At 46.8% G+C, this 20,537-nt stretch overlaps 1 protein-coding gene across 1 annotated transcript in view; it reads left to right on the forward strand.

Moving 5' to 3' along the window:
• CPNE2 (copine 2) overlaps nt 1-20,537 on the forward strand; it is a 159,704-nt gene that overhangs the window by 22,538 nt on the left and 116,629 nt on the right. Inside the window, exon 2 of the mRNA XM_063141362.1 lies at nt 18,090-18,286. Within this exon, the coding sequence (XP_062997432.1) occupies nt 18,119-18,286 (168 nt within the window). The 5' untranslated portion in view covers nt 18,090-18,118. The remainder of the gene's footprint in view (nt 1-18,089; nt 18,287-20,537) is intronic.

A 20,537-nucleotide genomic window follows, 5' to 3' on the forward strand; every position in this document is an offset into this window, starting at 1 on the left:
TGCCCCTAGGGGCTGAAGATGATACTGGAGGCTTCAAGCACATGGGCACATTTAAATGAATTAAAATTAATTAATGCTTTTAGAAATCAAAATAACCCCATGAGGTGCACAGCCCCTAGGGTGCCCTTAGTAGGTATGTCACGTTTGAAGTGCCTAGATTTCACGGTCTTGGTGTTATGAGACGGACGGAAAGGCGAGCAGGGAGGCATCCCTTTTATGATGGTAGATTTTTATTTATTTATTATTATTATTATTATTATTATTATTATTATTATTATTATTATTTATATAGCACCATCAATGTGCATGGTGCTGTACAGAGTAAAACAGTAAATAGCAAGACCCTGCTGCATAGGCTTACATTCTAATAAAACCATAATAAAACAATAAGGAGGGGAAGAGAAAGCAAACAGGCACAGGGTAGGGTAAACAGGCACTGGGTAGGGTAAAACTAACAGTATAAAGTCAGAACAAAATCAAGTTTTAAAAGCTTTAGGAAAAAGAAACGTTTTTAGCTGAGCTTTAAAAGCTGCGATTGAACTTGTAGTTCGCAAATGTTCTGGAAGAGCGTTCCAGGTGTAAGGGGCAGCAGAAGAAAATGGACGAAGCTGGGCAAGGGAAGTAGAGACCCTTGGGCAGGCGAGAAACATGGCATCAGAGGAGCGAAGAGCACGAGCGGGGCAATAGTGTGAGATGAGAGAGGAAAGATAGGAAGGAGCTAGACAGTGAAAAGCTTTGTAGGTCAACAGGAGAAGTTTATATTGGATTCTGAAGTGAATTGGAAGCCAATGAAGAGATTTCAGAAGTGGAGTAACATGGTCAGAGCGGCGAGCCAAGAAGATGATCTTAGCAGCAGAGTGGTGAACAGAAACCAACGGACTGATGTGAGAAGAAGGAAGGCCAGTGAGAAGAAGGTTGCAGTAGTCCAACCGAAAAGTAACCAATGCATTTGTTTGTTTAAAGTATGCATATACTTGTAAAACAACACAGGGCCTTGCAGTTTCATTGTGGCATAACCTTTCGTGAGCTAGAGTCCGCTTCATCAGTCATATGTCACGGCAAATCCATTTGGCTTAATGATGCCCCCAGACTTGGCTTTGTTGTTTTCGGTGGCAGTCTGACAGGTCTAGCCCTCTGGAAATTGTTACCACTGTCTCATTTCTGAGATAGGCAACCAGCGATGTATACACTTCGCTAGTTGCAGCGTCATTTTGTAAGTGAATGAGTGTATTAAATGCATCTCTCTCTCTCTCTCTGCCTGGGGGAGATTCATTTCAACTAGCTGAACAAGTTCATTCTCCCCATCTGTGAATAAGGTCTGGGGTACAGAAAGAGGAATTGGCGACAGAGCAATCAACTTGGTTGGGTTGCATCAGCTGGCAACAGACGAAGGACAGCCGTTACTAGTCGTGGCGTATTGCTAGGGAGACCATCTAGCAGCCTTCTGGGATTTTAAAATGCGTGCGAGAGTCTTACGAAAACATCCTTGGGCGCAATCCTATGCATGTTTGGATGGAAAGAAGTCCTGCAACTCCCAGCCTCCCTCCTGCCAGGCATGCTGGGAATTGTCGGACTTTTGTGCGCGTGTCTAAAATGCATAGAACCTGCACCCTTGTGCACTTAAATCTGTGACATGCAGGTTGCGGGAGGCATTGGCTGATTTCCCTCCGTGTGTGTTCATTCATTTCTTTTTTGAAAATATTGTTCACTTGTCTTTCAGGGCGGCTTACAGTATTACAAAAACATGAACTTACAAATTGCAGTTAAACAGACACACATGCAGCAACAGCAGCTAATGATTTCAAAGCACCAAATACAGTCTGGAATGAATGTGTCTTCAGTCTGTTTGTTTTTTAAAGCTAGCAGCGATGAGGCCATAAATAAATATCACCCTGGGGGAGGAGTTCCAAAGCTGTGAGGCCACCACTATGAAAGCCCTATCTTGCCAGACTAATGGCCGTCTCTCATAGGCCAGAGAGTAGAGCCTTTGATGCTGATCTTAGTGCTTAGGCCGGCTCAGACAGATGTAAGCAATCCTTCAGATAATGCATTCCCAAACTATGAGCACCTTGAATTGGGCTCAGAAACTAACAAGCAGACCATGTAAATGATACAAAACAGGAGCAATGTGATCTGTGCACCTAGCTCCCTCATGCATTCTAACTGCTGCATTTTGTACCAGTTACAGTTTCTGAATTGTCTTCAAGGGCAGCCCCACAAAGAGCACATTGCAGTAATCTAACCTGGAAGGCAGGCAGGCAAGTGTCACTGTGGCCACTGGTTGTGCTGTCTGGAGTTGATAACAGATCTGAAGAGTGCCAGGTTGGGATAGGTGCACTATGTGAACAGGCCGTGGTGAGCCTCAGACTCATATTGTCATCTTCTTGTTCTATATAGCACTGGAGGAGGATGTTGGTACTGGCTCATAGGGACAAAACCCCAGAAGTTGCTGAAGCCAAAATAAAAACTAGGCTGGATAGCTGGCCTCTGGGTTCACGGTATTTCTACGTCTGTGCACCACTTCAGCTCCAGATCTGAATTCTGAGCTGATGTGAGCCGATTCGGACTGAATCGGTCCAGATCCGAATCGGGTCTGAAGCGCTTTGGATTGCTAAACGTCCTTAACAAAAATGGCAAGGCTCAGTGGAGACTGGTGGCTCTGATGTCAGTGGGGTGGCGAAGCAACTCTGGGTTTCATTCAGAACCATTCAGAACTCTAAAGGAGCTCTCCAAGGTTGGATAGCTTCTTTAGTGTTCTGATTGAAACCTACAGCGGATTTGCCACCCTACTAACACCTGAGCCACCAGCCACCACTGGCAAGGCTATTGATTTGCTTCTCAGGAACTCTGGGGTTTATAGGAGGAAACTAGAGCTTATTCTGTTGAGTCTGCGTGTGCTCAAGCTCTAGAGGAAGGAATAGTGGCTTACAGAAACATAACGGAGTATGATTGGTGGGCAGAATGAAACATCTGGAGTGTCCAGGGCTGGTAGAAACTAAGGCTCTGCACAAGCTCTCCTACCTGCTTTGGATCTTGATTCAGAACTTCTGAATCAGCCCTGATCTGCCTCAACTCGCTTCAGCCCGGATTTGACCCACTCCGCATCTGGAGCCGCTGAGATTTGGATGTCTGAATTATTCAGACGTCCGAGAATCTGGATGGCTGGGTACCTGCTGAGCAGCTTCCCCCACTGGCACCCTCCTTAGCTGTGCCTGCCAAGCCTCCTACTCCTTACCTGGACCAGTTACGAGCACCCTCCCTCTTCAAGAGAGCCACCATTTTCCTGGGGGGGGGAAGGGTGCAAGCGGGGTGGGTGGGTGCTAGTTGTTGTGTTTCTCAGAAAGCCCCTGCTTTCGATGGGAGACAAATGACGAGGCCTGCTAGGTAATCCACAAAGCTTTTATTAAGCAGCAAACATCTCTTCTACCTGAAGAGAGTCTAATCTCTTGGAAATTTTCCCCTAGGCAAAACTATGCAAACTAAGCAAGACAATTGTCCGACCAAGGAGAACAGGAAGCCCCTTCCCGAACACTGGTAACATCAGAGAGCCTGGTGCGGAGGCAGGTTCTCGGGCAATCCTAGTCGGACCAACTTTCTCACACCTTCCTTCCACTCTGCGTGTTTGAGCTTCCGGCGGACCCTAGCATCAGCTAGTTTGTTGGGGCGCTCTCCTCCGGAAGAAAGCTCACTTCCCACTAAGTGTGTAGGATTTGGCCTTGAGGAGATAAGCTCTGGAGAGGGCTGAGTCCCAGCTGGGGAATCGCCCGTGAGAGCTTCCTCCCCAACTGGTACAGGCTGGCTGGTGTCTGGCGCCTCCTCCTCTAGGTCTGACTGATTTTGATTGATTACCTGAAACACCTTCTCCCAAAACAGGGGCAGTAGGGTTAGACATGACACCAGTGAAGACAGCTGCTCAGTGGACACCCAGTAAAGCTGGGCACCCATCCATCCAGGTTGGGTTGCTGAACCACCTATATTGGTTTGAAGAGATCCGCAGCGCTTCAGATCCGATTCGGATCTCGACCGATTCAGTGCGAATCGGCTCACGTCGGCTCAGAATTCGGATCTGGAGCTGAAGTGGTGCACAGACGTAGTAGAAATACCATGGACCTGGCTTTCTTCCCTTGCCTAGTCCACGGGGTAGTGCATCCTGTTTCCTTGGCCTTGAGCACCCCCCCCCCAGCTCCCAGCGACCACCTGCAGAGATCCTACGTGTGCAGCAGCCTGAAGTGGATCAGCCCAAGCTCCTCCAGGATCCCACTGATTATGTGAAGGGACTCCAATTACACGGTCAGGCGCAGGCCTGCAAATAACATGGATTTCAGGTGCTCTCCTTGCTATACCTCTGAATGATGATTTCTGGATTCCTCCAAACAAAACCCAAATCGGCATTTAACCATGTGGTGTGTTATTACTATCGCTGAAAACTCAGTGTTGGCCGGCCGTAAGTGGCGATTATCCACTTGAGCTCTGCAACTCAGCGTTTCCACTACGCGAAGTTTACTTTTCCTTAATTACATCTTTACACTTGCCCCGAGGCTTCCGTCTCTTTTGCCCTCTCTCCACCCCGCCGCTTGCCTCTTTTCAGTCCCCTTTACGAGGCGCCAGGCTCGCAGGCGTTATCTGAGTTTCATCCGTGTGCTGCGGTCTACCTACTCTGCGACGGTTCCATCTGTGTCAACAGATCTAAAGCCTGCAGCTTTAAACCGTTGCCACACGCGAGAATATAGGATGTGCTCCTTCTTTAGCTTTCAGAAGTCCATTGAGATTGAAGGTGAGTAGGAGTACATTTTGATCTTGGCGTTGCCTCCAAATCCTCCAGCTCAAACTCTTAAAATCTCAGCCCAGGGGGAGACACCGAGACTTGATTCTAATCCCTAACTAAGTCTTCAGGCGTGCCTCTTTCCACAAAGGGGACGCCGCGGTTCTGTTATTCTGAGGCACAATGTGTTTTGGGTTCCACGCGCGCGCGTTTTGTCAACGCTGGAGAAAACACTTCGTTCTCTCCGGTTGAATCTGCTTTGGCCATTTGCGTGGTTCTCCTTTGGAACAGCATTTGCTAATGCTCCGTTTGTTGCACTCTTGAAACACCTTTGCTTGAAAGGGAGGTATTAAAGAGTCTTCCCTGACAAGCGCTTATGTTGTATGAAACTTAGTAGGATGGGTGAGAATTTAGTTCAGTTTTTTTTTTAAAAAAAAAAACCTTAAACACACATATTTCTTCATCAATGAGACAGGAAAAACGTCTAATTTAAAAAACGAAACCGAATTTAGTAGAAAGCAAATTTATTTATTTATATATTTATTTATTACATTTCTATACCGTCCAATAGCCGGAGCTCTCTAGGCGGTTCACAAAAATTTGACAGCTTTGACTGGCTTTCAGTGCTTAGCTCTTAAAAATCTAGGTTGGGATTCCTATTTATTGACTACTTTCTGCTTTCTATTTGTTTTTGCTTAGTTTTCTATCGTTTTTACCTTTTATGCAGTCTTTTACAAGGTTGATGGGCCTTGTAATTGGACACAGTTGGAGCGTGCCCTCTTGCGGAGGGGCTGTCGTACCCCTTCAACCATGTTTATGGTGCTGGGTTAGGTTTACTACCTCTTTTCATTGGTTTGTTTTCTGACATACTCATCTTTAACTGCTACTGTATATGGCAGGTGGGGGGCCTACTTTTACACTACGCCTGTTCAGACAACACACTAAGCCATGGTTACGTCCCTAACCCTTTTGCTGCAAATGGTTAGTGAGAGTGCGTAAACCATGGTTATGTAACCACCATGGTTCACACGATATGCTAAGTCGTAGTTCACACATCACGCTAAGCCATAATGTTTCGCTCAAAATGCTCAACCACTGTGGTTTAGCGTGTCATCTGAACAGGGTCACCGAGTCCAAGCATTGGTCATTCTAGCCCTACCTAGTTCACTCTGACTGCCAGCGGTCTCAGACCGGCTTCTTTGCCAACCCTCCCACGTGAAGTCTTTGTAGCTGGAGATCCAAGGGATCAAACCTAGGGATGCACGAAGATTTATCTGCAACCTTATTTGCACGCCTTGTTCGAAGCTTCAGTTGGGAGCAGGCGCACAGGTCTGCCGAAAATGTCAACAGATTGCGGGATATGTGCTCGCATTCGATTTGCGCAAATTTCCAGTTGAATTTTGTGCGCGGTTCCCCCGTAGACTGAATCAGCCCTGCTTTAGTCAATGGAAGAAAGTTGACCAAGTTAGGAAATTTGCGCAAATTTGGGGAAAGTTGGACAAATGTCATATTTGAGCGCTGCTTGGTTTGCGCAGTTTTCCTGTTTGCGCAGAGTGAGCAGCGATTGCAAACACAGATAGGAATTGGGGAAGAGAATCAGGGAATCCTAGCGATCTCGAACATCTCTTGTTCGTCCATCCCTAATCAAACTTGGGGGCCCAATGCATATGAAGCGTTTTCTCTACCACGGGCCCTGAGCTGCAAGGCCTTGGGGGAGACGGTTGACCCTCCACTTCCAATTACTTACATCAAGGAAGTCAGATTGAATGAGTTCTGTCTCTTTGCTGCTCTCTAGGTAGTTGCCTTTCCTGAACTGCTCTTAAATTTTATATGGAGGTAGTCACCTTGGCTGGAAGCCAGTTATAGAGAGGGTTTAGCAATGTTTGTTCTCTTCTCGCTTGCTCTTCCATCAAGGATCTCGGGTGACCAAGTGGTTATTCCTTTTTATCCTCACAATAACTCTGAGACCGAGGTTAAGAACATAAGAGCCCTGATACTGGATCAGACCAAGAGTCCATCTAGTCCAGCACTCTGTTCACACAGTGGCCAACCAGCCATCAGCCAGGGATTATTTATTTATTTATTACATTTCTATACTGCCCAATAGCCGGAGCTCTCTGGGTGGTTCACAAAAATTAAAAACATTCAAAGTATAAAACAACAGTATAAAACCATAATATAAAATACAATGTAAAAGCTCAACCAGATAAAAACAGCAGCAATGCAAAATTACAAATTTAAAACACCAAGTTAAAAAAATTTATAGACTGGGAGAATAAAAAGGCACCTGGCGTCTAAAAGCGTATAATGTAGGTACCAAGCGAACCTCCTTAGGGAGCTCATTCCACAGCCGGGGTGCCACAGCAGAGAAGGCCCTCCTCCTGGTAGCCACCTGCCTTACTTCCTTTGGCAGGGGCTCGCGGAGAAGGACCCCTGAAGATGACCTTAGGGTCTGGGCAGGTACATACGGGAGGAGGCATTCCTTCAGATAGCCTGGCCCCAAGCCATTTAGGGCTTTAAATGTTAATACCAGCACTTTGAATCGGGCCCGGACCTGGACTGGCAGCCAATGAAACTGGAAGAGGACTGGCGTGATGTGGTTTTGTGGATGAACAAGCAGGACATGGTGCAGCAGCACCCTCCCACCCATGTTCCCCAGCAACTGGTGCACTGATTAGGCTGAGAGAAAAAGAGGGAGGGGGAGTGATTTACACAAAGCTCCCCCCAAGCCCTATGAGCTTCATGGATGTGAAAGAATTCAAACTTAAGGGTGCATTTATTATATAATCATCATCATCATCATCATCCACCCCATAGCTGAACCTCTCTGGGTGGTTTGCAAAGATTAAAACACTGAACATTAATTTATGCTCGTTCTAAATTGTTGCGAGGTGAGATCATCGCCATGCAGAGGACGTATCACTATAATCATAGACGAGCTGGTTTGTACAGGGTCGGCAGACCTTTGGCTGACCTAGCTCAGCCTTCGGCAACCTGGTGTCCTCCAGCTGTGTTGGACTACAACTCCCAGCATGCCCCAGCCAGAGGCTCAGAGTCGGAGGAGGATGACCTGGCTGAGACCAGGACTGCCGTACCACTGAGGCTGAGCCTGGAGCTGGTTGTCAACATTTCCCGGCTAACAGCGGAGATTGACGCCTGCCCTTATCAAGTGTGGTGGCCGAGCCAGCGAAACTGCAGCTGGGATTCCTCCGTTGGCTGGGATGCTGGCAGAGTCGCATGACGCAGTCCTGGAGTCTCAAGTAGGGCTTCTAGATGCAGGCAGAGTTTGGGTCGCAGTCCAAGGGCTCTAGGTTCACCGGGGAGTCCAAACACATGGAGAACTGGATGGGCTGAACACTGGGGGAGGTGGGGGGGTGTTTCCAGCATCATCCCGTGGCTGCTCAGAACCTTTTAACCCTAAACAACCTGGTGTACACTGCACTGTGTTAGATGGACAAAATAGTCCGACCCAGTATAAGGCAGCTTCCTGTGTTTCTCCACGTACATTTCAGAGAGTTATTTTTAAGTGCGCCTGAAGGCTTGCACACACTCAGCAGGATTTCCATGGTTGGCCTTCATGGGAAGCATCATTGAACCACTTGCTTCAGAGAGCGTGTTCCAAGTGAGGCTTATCACATCCCTCTGCGGTATTAAACTGCCTCCCCCCATTAAAAAAAGAGAGGGCTTCATTCCAGAGCAGGATTAACCAGTGTATCTGGTGATGGAGGATGATTTGATTTTGGGGTTGTTGTTTTTTGCTTCTGATGCAAAACTGTCTAAAGCTTGCATGGGGGTGGGGGCATCTTCTGACACTCTTCCTCCCCCCCACCGGAAGAGCAGAGCCCCAGCTACCTTTGAAAATCCCTGACATTGTGAATGTGGTTTGCCATGTGACGTTGGAGACAGTTACAAGCCTTATAGCGCTATTGGGTGTGTGGATCTATCAATGGGGTGTAGAACCTCTTTTCTGGGGGGTCTCAACCCAACCATGCCCCCTTCCCTCCAATTATCAATCATTGGGTGGTTTCCTGGCTTTTGTGCCCTTTTCCCCACATAAGAAGAGCCCTGATGCTGGATCAGACCAAGGGTCCATCTAGTCCAGGCCTCTGTTCACACAGTGGCCAAACAGCGGTCGAACAGGGACCTACAAGCAGGACATGGTGCAACAGCACCCTCCCACCCATGTTCCCCAGCAACTGGTGCACACAGGCTTACTGCCTCAGATACTGCAGGTAGCACATAGCCATCAGGGCTAGTAGCCCTTGAAAACCTTCTCCTCCAGGAATTTATCCAACTCCCTTTTAAAGCCATCCAAATTGGTGGCCATCACTACATCCTGTGGTAGCGGATTCCATAGTTTAACTGTGCACTATGTGAAGACGTACTTAGGAGCATAGGAAGCTGCCTTATACGGAGTCAGATTTTTGGTTGTTCTAGCCCAGTATTGTCGACACTGACTGGAAGCAGCTCTCCAGGGTTTCAAGCTGGATTCTTTTCCTCATCCTACCTGGAAATGCCTGGCACCTTCATGCAAAGCAGGTGCTCTGTCACACTGAGTTATGACCCCTTCTCTACTTCCTTTTATCCTACTTCCTCTTACCTGTCCTGAATCTCCAACCCATCAGCTTCATGAGATGACCCCTTTGAGTTCTAGTATTATGGGAGAGGGATAAAAATGTCTCCACATTCTCCAGATCATGCATAATTTTGCACACCTCTATCATGTCTCCCCTCAGCCTCCTTTTTTCCAACCTTCCCTCATTTTAGTAGCTGTTTTCTGCACTTTCCCCAGCTGTACAATATCTTCTTTTTTATGTGTCGTGACCAGAACTGTACACAGTATTCTAAATGTGTTCGCACCGTAGATTTTTCTAATTTTTAAAATATATATATTTAATTTTAGATGTAACAGAAAATAGAACAGTCCCCTAACGATTGGGGTTTAATCAGCTGCTACAGAAAACTTGGTTATTACAATTTGGTTAATACAATTAACCAGTTTTGGTTTAAAAAATCATTAATACAATTTTAGGGAAAGAAACAAGAGAAAAGAAAGAAAAAAGAACGAAAAGGAAAAAGAAATGAACCGATTAATAAGTGTGCTGCGTAATCTTCATTTGTCCAAATGCTCAGAGAAGAAGCGTGTGTATATCGTTATAAGTGGATTCCTGCATTGAGCAGGGGGGTTGGACTCGATGGCCTTGTAGGCCCCTTCCAACTCTGCTATTCTATGATTCTATGAAGTCCGGTTGTGACATATGTTGAATGAATCTCCACCGTATAGCATAAAATGCTAGTGGTTCTGTTTTTTTCTGATATTGTCACAGACCATATATTTTGGTACCATGCAGGTAAGTTCAAATTATCCAGTCTTTTCCCACTGCTGTGGTCACACCATAGATTTATATAAAAATAATATGATAAATTGGGACCCGGCCTTCAAGGTGAAAGAGGTTCTGCACCCCTGATCTAGGCGTTTGGTCCTCTGCATTGTGCCTACGGATAAAATAGAGCCCCAAAGCAAAAAATGTCTTTCTCCCGACAAAACATGGGAGGGCCGGGTGGGAGTGGAAATGGCTGCACTGTGCATGACTAATACAGAGACGAACTGGCAAGCTGCAAATCTGTTATTAAAACCAGGTGCAAGCTGGCAAACCTGGCAAGATGTGAACAGAAAACATTCTTCCTTGTAAAAGGAGGGCATGTCACCGGGGTAGGTTCTTGTAGCACTCCCCTCCGCCCTTCTGTGGCCCCAAACAGTTTTAAGTTTAGGGCCCTGGAGGGGACGTTGGTTGCCAAGGCTACATCGCCTGGGCTGGTTTTGCAATATGTCTCCATATTGGCGGGGCAGAGGGGAATGTGGACTGAGGCCTAGGCCCTTGCAATTGATTGGGGCATATGCTTTTTAAAATTGCTCACTTTTCAATTAAAAAAAGAAAAAGACACACGTCTTCAGTAGTTTCCAAAATACGTATTGAAAGCAAATATAAAACGAAACAGAGGGAACAAACCGGCAACCCTGCCACCTCCCCCACCCAATTACACAGGAAACAAAATGCTAAGCTTCTGCCTCCTGCTCCTCCATCTCTTCAAAAGTCTTGTCGGAACACTAGAAGGCCAGGACTAAGAGGGGGGGTGTCTCAGAGGTGATAGCTATATATTGACTCCGTTCGCATGTAACAGCATGGTTTGTTATTGGGTTAATTCTGGATTGCTTACTGCCTAAACAACCCAGAGTGCCCAACTGATGAAAGGGGCTGTTCATTGAAAGCAGAAGTGATGAATGCACTGGAGGCAGCATGCTCACTCCGGCTAGATTTTGGCAGCTTGTGGCTTAATTAACCCAAAATTGCCATCCATGTGTGAACCGCCTCCAGTGTTGGAGGCAGTGTGCATTTCAATACCGGTTGCTGTGGAACATGGGTGTGAGAGTCCCCTGGCACTCATGCCCTGCTTGTGTAGCTGCTAGCTTATTGGATTGGGGCTGGGTGGCCTAGGTTCTATTCCCCACTCAGCCATGAAGTTCACTGGGTGACTTTGTGCCAGTAACTGACTCCCAGCCCAACCTACCTCACAGGGTTATTACATTAGTTTACATTTACATTTATGACGTTTTTTATCCCACCTTTCCTCCACTGTGGAAGTTAAGGTGGCTACATGTGGTGACCAGGTCTCCCCTCCAAGCACTGACCAGCCCTAGACCTGCTTAGCTTCAGCAAGGTGACTACCTCATAGAATAGTTGAGCTGGAAGGGGCCTATAAGTCCATCAAGCCCAATGAGCCCAGCACCTCCTCGTCCAAATCTATATACCGTATTTCTTCGATTCTAAGACACACTTTTTTCCCCATATAAACTTCTCTAAAAATGGGGTGCGTCTTAGAATCGCGGGTGTGATTATTATTCTTAGAATCAAAGCTTTTTTTTTCTGTTGGTGGTACTGAAATTAGTGTGCGTCTTACAATCAATGGTGTCTTACAATCAAAGAAATACGTTATATACCCTATTACTTCGATTCTAAGATACACTTTTTCCCCATATAAACATCTCTAAAAATGGGGTGCCTCTTAGAATCATGGGTGTGTCTTAGTTTTTTTTTCCTGTTTGTGGTATTGAAATTAGTGTGCGTCTTACAATCGAAGAAATACGGTATATAAAAGCCCAGACTGTTCCTCCAAGCCAGTATAGTTTTTGCCCTCTGGCGCCATCAAGCGACGTTTCTCGGAACTGCGGCCTTCTATGGAAGTTCCAAGTTCCGAGAAATAGTTTTTGCCCTCTGGCGCCATCTAGCGACGTTCCTTGGAACGGCAGCCTTCTATGGAAGTTCCAAGTTCCGAGAAATAGTTTTTGCCCTCTGGCGCCATCTAGCGACGTTCCTTGGAACGGCAGCCTTCTATGGAAGTTCCAAGTTCCGAGAAATAGTTTTTGCCCTCTGGCACCATCTAGGGACGTTCCTCGGAACGGCAGCCTTCTATGGAAGTTCCAAGTTCCGAGAAATAGTTTTTGCCCTCTGGCACCATCTAGGGACATTCCTCAGAACGGCAGCCTTCTAGAGAAGTTCCAAGTTCCGAGAAATAGTTTTTGCCCTCTGGCACCATCTAGGGACATTCCTCGGAACGGCAGCCTTCTATGGAAGTTCCAAGTTCCGAGAAATAGTTTTTGCCCTCTGGCACCATCTAGGGACATTCCTCAGAACGGCAGCCTTCTATGGAAGATCCAAGTTCCGAGAAATAGTTTTTGCCCTCTGGCACCATCTAGGGACATTCCTCAGAATGGCAGCCTTCTATGGAAGATCCAAGTTCCGAGAAATAGTTTTTGCCCTCTGGCACCATCTAGCGACGTTTCTCAGAACTGCGGCCTTCTAGGGAAGTTCCAAGTTCCGAGAAATAGTTTTTGCCCTCTGGCGCCATCTAGCGACGTTTCTCAGAACTGCGGCCTTCTAGGGAAGTTCCAAGTTCCGAAGAAAGATAACTGCCAGGAGCTTCCGGCCTAGCAGAAGGGCCAAAACCCACCAACCTCCTCAGCAAACTGCTTCTCTACACCTGTCGTATGACGGGCTTTTTTGCTAGTCATTAATAAAAGTGTTGAAGAGCACTGGGCCCAGGGTTGAGCCCTGCGATACTCCACTTGTTACCTCCCCCCAGCCTCATTTGCTTCAGACCATGCCCTGGGAACGGTTGTTGTGGGGATAAAACAATGACCATGTAAGCAGCCTTGGGTTCCTTGCATGAGGAAAAATGGCTGGATATAAATGAAATTAACAACAACAACAACAAATGATATTGGAAGTAAATCTAGTATCCCACTCATGGATCTTTTCTGACAAAGCCCACTGTGAACGAACAGCTCCAGTGACTTTAATGAAAGATTTGGCTTAGGTAGGATAAAGCACAGAAGTTTAGGATAAAAAGATCTTTAGTTAAAAGGTTTTTTGAACATGCTTTTCGGGGGGGGGGGGGGCAGTGCCCTCAGAAGACAGCTTACAATATTACAGAAATGTACATCCCATTCGTTTGAAGGGCTTTACTCAAAGTAGGACTAACACTGAATACAACCCCACGATTTCCCACACAGCCACAATGGGCGAGCCTTTGCTCATGGCTCGAACCTGCCACTTTCTTTCCTTCCCGTCCATCCCTCCAAGAGATAAGGCTTGTGCCAACACAGCTGTTGTGAATGTGCTTTTGGTGTGGAAAAAGGACAATGTGATATAAATAGAGCAAGCCTGCTTATTTTAAGCTTATTTTAAGTGTGTGTCTTTTTTTTTAAAGTAATGCTAGGTGTAAACACTTCGTACCACTCTGGAATATTTTTGAGGCTTTCATGGGCCTGTAAAAACAGAGCCCTGAAGGGTTATCTAAATTGGAGGGAAGTGGATGATGGATAATCCTGTGGTCAGTGACATCAACACTTTTTCCCCTTGCGTAGCCTTTACCTATATAGCTAGTTTTAGCTTGGCCCATGTCACGCCCTTTCTGAACACAACCAAAATACTCTTCAGCATGGAAAAATGTGAGGGCTGGATCCCAAGGCTCAGGGTTAGCCTCCAGCGTTGTCATAACCTGCTCCAGGGCCCACCTCCGTGATGAACCTCCATGGTAGGCCAAAAAGTTTGGCTTGAGCGTGGGAGGACTGAATTCAAATCACAGTTTAGTTCTGGGTTTCCTGGGTGATTTTTGAGAGAAGTCGCTGGCGTTCCCTGCTGTGGGTACACCCCTCCCTCCACATGGCCACACGCAGAGATTAACTTACAAAATTGTTGTGAGGTAAATGAAGTAAGGAAATGTTTAGCCATAAATGTAACAAAAATAAAATATGTGGAAATGTGAAATTTGACACAGATATAATGGTTGCGGTCGGGTGGAGAATAATGCATCACTGGATGATTGGATATTAGTAATTTAGCAACAACATCAACACAGTAGGCCTGTTCAGACAACATGCTAAGCCATGGTTAGGGTGCCAACCCTTTTGCAGCAAATAGTTAGTGAGCATGTTTAAACTGTGGTTATGTAGCCACCATGGTTAGGAATGGTTCAATGACACGCTGAGCCATAACGTTTAGCTCAGAATGCTTATCCACCGTGGCTTAGCGTGACATCTGAAAAGGGTCGGAATTTTAAAGTGGCCAGAACACTTCATGTGCCTGATCTTAATTTGCAACCCTAAACAAACTTACTAGTGAATAAGCCCTATTGGACATGGTAGAACTTCTCAGTAAACATGCATAAGATTGGGCTGTTAATCTTTATGGCAGTCCTGTAAGGCAGGACAGTCCTCCCCCCCCCCCCCCCCCGTATTGCAAAGACTGTGACTAAATGCAGCCTTTTGGCTTGAATATCAAAGTGATAGAGTGTTTTAGAAAGGTGGGGGTCCCTTGTTGAAGGAGTCACTCAGATTGTAGCGTCATCTTGGTGGGCTGAGCAGTGCTGCCCTGGTTGGACACAGGCATGATTTATGGGCCAGAGCCCCTGTATGTCAAGTGGTTTTGAACAGCCCCATGCCTCCCTTTATAAGCTGTAGCAAAGGTGAGGAGCCTTTGCAAGGATCATCCCGTGACTCATGGCCTGAAACCCCTCCCTGTTTGGATCCATCATCGTTTGGGAGTTTGAAAGCACTCTGCACATGGACTCTCTTCTATTTGGACCTTTGATTTCTAAGGACTGTGCCATGAAAAGTACTGTGAAGCTTTTCATAGACTTGAGCTTGCATTTGCTGTGGATTGCATGTTTTGGTCAGCTCAGCATACGACAGGCTTGAATTGACAGTTGGACTTTTCCTCTGCCAAACTCAGGTGGCTGGGAGTTCCCCCAGAGCTAAAGTACATGCAGGGGAGTTCTTGTGCCTGAGATTTTTACCCACCCTGTGATCTTGTTTAGGGTTTGGCCATGTTCCCTGGCTTACCAATGTGTATCCGCGTTTGGACTAGCTCCCGTGGGATGGTTTGTTAAGCCTTTCAAGAATCCCCCATTGTGATTGCCTGAATGGTCGTATCAGGAATCTTTCCCCTCCCTTGGTCGGGTTTGGAACCGTTGAGATGGCAACTGGGCAATCAGGTTGTTGAAGCATTTTGACTGTACGTTAAGTTGAAGCTTAAAGCTTTCTGACCATTATTCAGAAAACGTTTTGGAAGTGTGTAACCATTAAGCTTTTCACCATGAGATTTCCCTGAATAAAAGAAGTCTCACTGAATGAGGGTCCTCTGTCAGTTTGCCAGCACATCTGAATGCCGGAGGGAATGGGACCTAAAACATCTTTTTAGCTGAGGAGCAGGATAAAAACATTTTAAATAAATAAACTTGGATTGGAGGGTTCTCCTGAGAATGTGCAGAGCTCACACAGCTCAATGAAGAATCTTCTTTGCCAGCTGCTACTGATACTGGGCTTTGTAGATGACACCAGTCACTGATCAACTTCACTCGCTTCCTGTTTCTTTCCAGGCGTAATTCAAGGTGTTGTTTTTGACCTATAGATCCCTAAGTGGTATGGGGCCAGGATATTTGAAGGCCCACATCTTCCCATATGGACCTGCCTATAATTTACAATCACCATTTGGGGCAATTGGGGGCAAGCTCTCTTCCTACAGATTAAGCCCTGCTGGCCTTTGCAGTGTGGTACTGTGTGACTGACCAACGCGATTCGCTCGCTACCTTCCTCTGGGAGGTTTCTGAACCATGCAACTGATCGCACCCTCATTGGCAGAAAGAAAGCTGAAGGGATCTGGGGAGGGGGAGCTGGAATAAACTGCTGACCCTTAATAGGATGAAGAACGCAGCTGTTGGCAGCTGCAGAGAGTGAGTGCATTTGTGGACATTCGTGAATAAAAAGATGCCGTAAATCAGGTTTTAATGCTCAGCCATATGGAAGCAGGCATGGTCCATCAAACCGGGGAAGAAGATTTTAAGATGGAAGGACTGCCAGTTCAGTGAAGGCACATCCAGTTGTCCCTCGGTTCAGGGATGCAGATGATAAACACAGCACTGTTTTAGTCTGTGTAAGCTTTAACTAGTGCTGTGCCCAAAAATCCTCCTATGAAAATTTGGACCATGCTCATTAAATTTGATAGAAAAGAAATTGATTTTGAAGGAGAAGAAATTCTCACGGGTTTGGTTCAGGGTTCTTGTGCGTACCTGACGTGAGTATTGACAGGGAGAAGTGGGTCCCTGCTGGTGCTTTTGGACTTCTCAGTGGCTTTCGATACCATCGACCAGGGTATCCTTCTGGAACACCTGGGAGGTTTGGGAATCGGGGGCACCTGTGCTTCAGTGGTTCCAGTCCTACCTCTCGTAGGGGAGGTTCCAGAAATACAACACATCTCACCATAGTGCAGATGACGGTGAACAGGTGACCGGAGTACCTGCTTAGTCTGTAGTCTGGATGCTAACTATTGAGCGGCAGCTTCAAGGCTTCTACTGCTCTCTCTTCTTAGAGCAGATGAGCGTTTTCTAGCACACTCGGTACTGGGCACTCACGGATTTTTTTCACAATGCCGTCCACCTCCCGTGTGTCTCCTGCTCCTTCTGCTCATTTTCCCGTCGCAAAAAAAGACCCGGAAAATCCATCTCTTTTGGTTGTAGTGAAATGTGCCACCATTTCCTGCTGTGTGCAGGAGAAGCAGCGGGATAAAAATACCCACTGAATGGGCCACGTGGTCGTTGTTTGCTTTCCCTTTCTTTCCCGTGTGAAGAAAGAGGAAGCTGCTCCATCCCTATTGTGGGACAGAAAAACCATGGTCGGGAAACATGATTTCCCCCATCTGATGACGCTCTTACACTTCCTAATCTTGGAGTTGACACCCCTTTAAATAGAGGACTGTCCTCTGTAACGTAGGACACAGAGCCACCTTGCACCAAAGGCTGCTGGAACAAAGAAACAACAATGGCAATCCCCCACCCCGCTGACCCCTATTTTACGAATATACAATATAGCTGTTACTTAGATCTATCTCCAGCACAGACTGGAACACATTATTATTATTATTATTATTATTATTATTATTATTATTATTATTATTATTTATATAGCACCATCAATGTACATGGTGCTGTACAGAGTAAAACAATAAATAGCAAGACCCTGCCGCATAGGCTTACATTCTAATAAAATCATAATAAAACAATAAGGAGGGGAAGAGAATGCACCAAACAGGCACAGGGTAGGGTAAAACTAGCAGTATAAAGTCAGAACAAAATCAAGTTTTAAAAGCTTTAGGAAAAAGAAAAGTTTTTAGCCGAGCTTTAAAAGCTGTGATTGAACTTGTAGTTCTCAAATGTTCTGGAAGAGCGTTCCAGGCGTAAGGGGCAGCGGAAGAAAATGGACGAAGCCGAGCAAGGGAAGTAGAGACCCTTGGGCAGGTGAGAAACATGGCATCAGAGGAGCGAAGAGCACGAGCGGGGCAATAGTGTGAGATGAGAGAGGAGAGATAGGAAGTCTCTTGTGACAGGGAGAGCAGAAATAAAGAGAAATGAGGCGTTTTATATATTAGCAAAGCTGGAAATTAAAATTTAGGTGGTGTATTACCTAGCGGGTAGAGGCCAAGCAACCCTCAAAAGTTAAGTTCCGTCGTTGGGTGATACAAGAACAACTTCCTCCAGGTTTTTTAAGATCCGTGTCTTGACAGTATTCTTCAAAATACAGGAATAGTGGATAGTATTCTTCAAAACATACGAAAGATGCTGTGCTAGGCTCATCAGGGGGAAAGGAAAAAAGAAAATCAAAGCCACAGTAAGGTCAGATATTGGGGGCCAACTGAAACGTCCAAAATGGAGCACAAGCTTGATGGTATGATTCCCCCCCCATTATACTCACAACTCCTTTTGTCCCTTGCAGACTGTCAGGAGCTGTTGCTGCCTGAACCGATGGCGTACACGATGAGTCCTTCCCCGTCCATGCCTGTGGGACCCCAGTATTGCGTCTGCAAAGTCGAACTGTCTGTGTGTGGCCAAAACCTTCTGGACAGAGATGTGACCTCTAAATCTGACCCCTTCTGTGTCTTATTTATGGAAGTCAACGACAAATGGACCGAGGTAAGACTCAGAGCTTTGATCCATTCTCTCTAGCCTGGCTTAAGTCTTACCAGCAGCTGGTGCTCTTCTTACATGGGAGGAAGAACAGAGCGAGTAAAGCACCACCGCTGCCCCCCCCCCCCGTTGTGGGCCTCTGGGCCAGAGCTAGATAGGGTGACCCTATGAACAGGAGGACCGGGCTCCTGTATCTGTAACAGTTGTGTTGAAAGGGGAATTTCAGCAGGTAATAATATATATTACCGCGTTTGGAATCTGGCGTTGAGCTCTATTTGCTCTGATTCCTTACTACTGGCAAAAGTAGGGTGACCATGTGGAAAGGAGGACTGGGCTCCTGTATCTTTAACAGTTGTACAGAAAAGGGAATTTCAGCAAGTGTCATTGGTATGCATGCAGCACCTGGTGAAATTCCCTCTTCATCACAAAAGTTAAAGCTGCAGGAGCTATGCTAGAGTGACCAAATACCAAAGAGGGCAGGGCTCCTGCAGCTTTAACTGTTGTGATGGAGAGGGAATTTCAGCAGGTACTGCATGCCTGCAAATAGCACCTGCTGAAATCCCCCTTTTAACACAACGGTTAAAGGTACAGGAGCCCGGTCCTCCTTTCCATAGGGTCACCCTATCTCTGCAGTTGTGCACTGTTTCCTTCTCTCCTGTTCAGCCGTACAACTGCCTGTGTCCTTCGCTCCCACACAACTCCCTCCTTTCCTAGCTGTGCTGCCTAGGACTGGTGTTTTATAACTGTCTGTAGATCTGAAAGCAGGGCCGGCCCTACAATTAAGCACCAGGAAGCAGGCGCAGCAGGCGGCATGGGTCAGGGAGACCGGTGAGTTGTTCTGCCTTCCCCACTCCAAGGGCTTGGCTGGCCACTCTCTCCTTCCATCGCTCCCTCCGTAGTTGCCTGCTTGCTTGGCCAGCTGGCCAACAGCTTGCGGCCACCCAGTGGCGGCTCCTCCTCCTCGCTCCCCCAGCCAACCGCTCCCATCTTCTCCCCTAGCCACAGGAGTCCTGGCTGGAGACTCAGCCAAAATATTGCAAGAATCTCCGTTAGTTTGACAGAGTCTCCCAGCTGGCCAATGAAGGGAGGAGGATCCACTGCCTTGTGAGAGCAGGGGGTGGGGGAAGCCAGGAGCTGGAAGTCACCGCTGCGGGAGAGCAGGGAGGGGAGAGTCATGGGGAGAAGCAGGATGGTGGCAACGGCGGCAGTGGCAGCAGCGGTGGCAGCAGCTCGCTTGAGGCAGCAACTTTGTTTGGTCTGGGCCTGTTTGAAAGTTTTGTAAAATGTGTGAATCTCCATTCTTTCCCCCCGTTGTTTTTGCTACTCTAGTTAACTATGTGCTATGCTTTGCTCTATGTCGGACTTCCCCAACCCATTGGCCATGCTGGCTGGGGATGATGGGAGTTCTAGTCCTCTATATCTGGAGGGCACCAGGTCTCTCTCTCTCTCTCTCTCCCCAGCCTCCTCTCTGTGCATGTGTGTATGGATGAATGGGCAGTATCCTAGATTCTTGGAGTTCTCCCACCCCCACCCCCACCTCCAAAATACATCCCAGAACATCAGAAGTGCCCTGCTGGATCAGACCAAGGGTCCATCTAGTCCAGCACTCTGTTCACACAGTGGCCAACCAGCCATCGGGCAGCGATGAACAAGCAGGACATGGGGCAACAGCACCCTCCCGCCCATGTTCCCCAGCAACTGGTGCACACAGGCTTACAGAAATATCAGTATCAGAACTGCCCAGCCATGTAGTTCTCTTCACTTTCTAAGGTCTGTAGTAGTTGAAGTCTTTGAATCTGAGGCCCCAAAATTAGTTATTATCCAGATGAAAACTTCAATAACATCTTGGTTGTGTTGGTCAAGCATTTCTGTTATCACCGTTTTGCAGACTCCTGCTTTGAGTAAATCTGTTGGCAAATTGTTACCTTTCATGGCAAAGGAATGTTTTCTTTCAAAAAAAAGTTCAATAAGGAATCCTTATAGAGCAAACGGTTAACTAGAGAAATAACTGCTGATAACCACACCTGTTGATTTTTTAGTTTAGCTTCGTTGCAAATAAATTGTCATCTGCCATCACTTTGGCTCCTGGGAGCCCCTGGGAAAGGCAGCAGGATGAGGCCGATGGCAGAGTTGTCTGTTATAGCTTGTGCAAAGCTTCATGCCTGTGCTTCACCCCACGCTCAGTGTCAGGGGTGTTAGATCTCTTGCAGCCCAAGAGCCGAATTCAGTTTCAGAGAACTCCCTGGGGACCCTGTTC

This window comes from Elgaria multicarinata, chromosome 14, assembly GCF_023053635.1.
Source record: "Elgaria multicarinata webbii isolate HBS135686 ecotype San Diego chromosome 14, rElgMul1.1.pri, whole genome shotgun sequence".
Taxonomy (NCBI): Eukaryota; Metazoa; Chordata; class Lepidosauria; order Squamata; family Anguidae; genus Elgaria; species Elgaria multicarinata.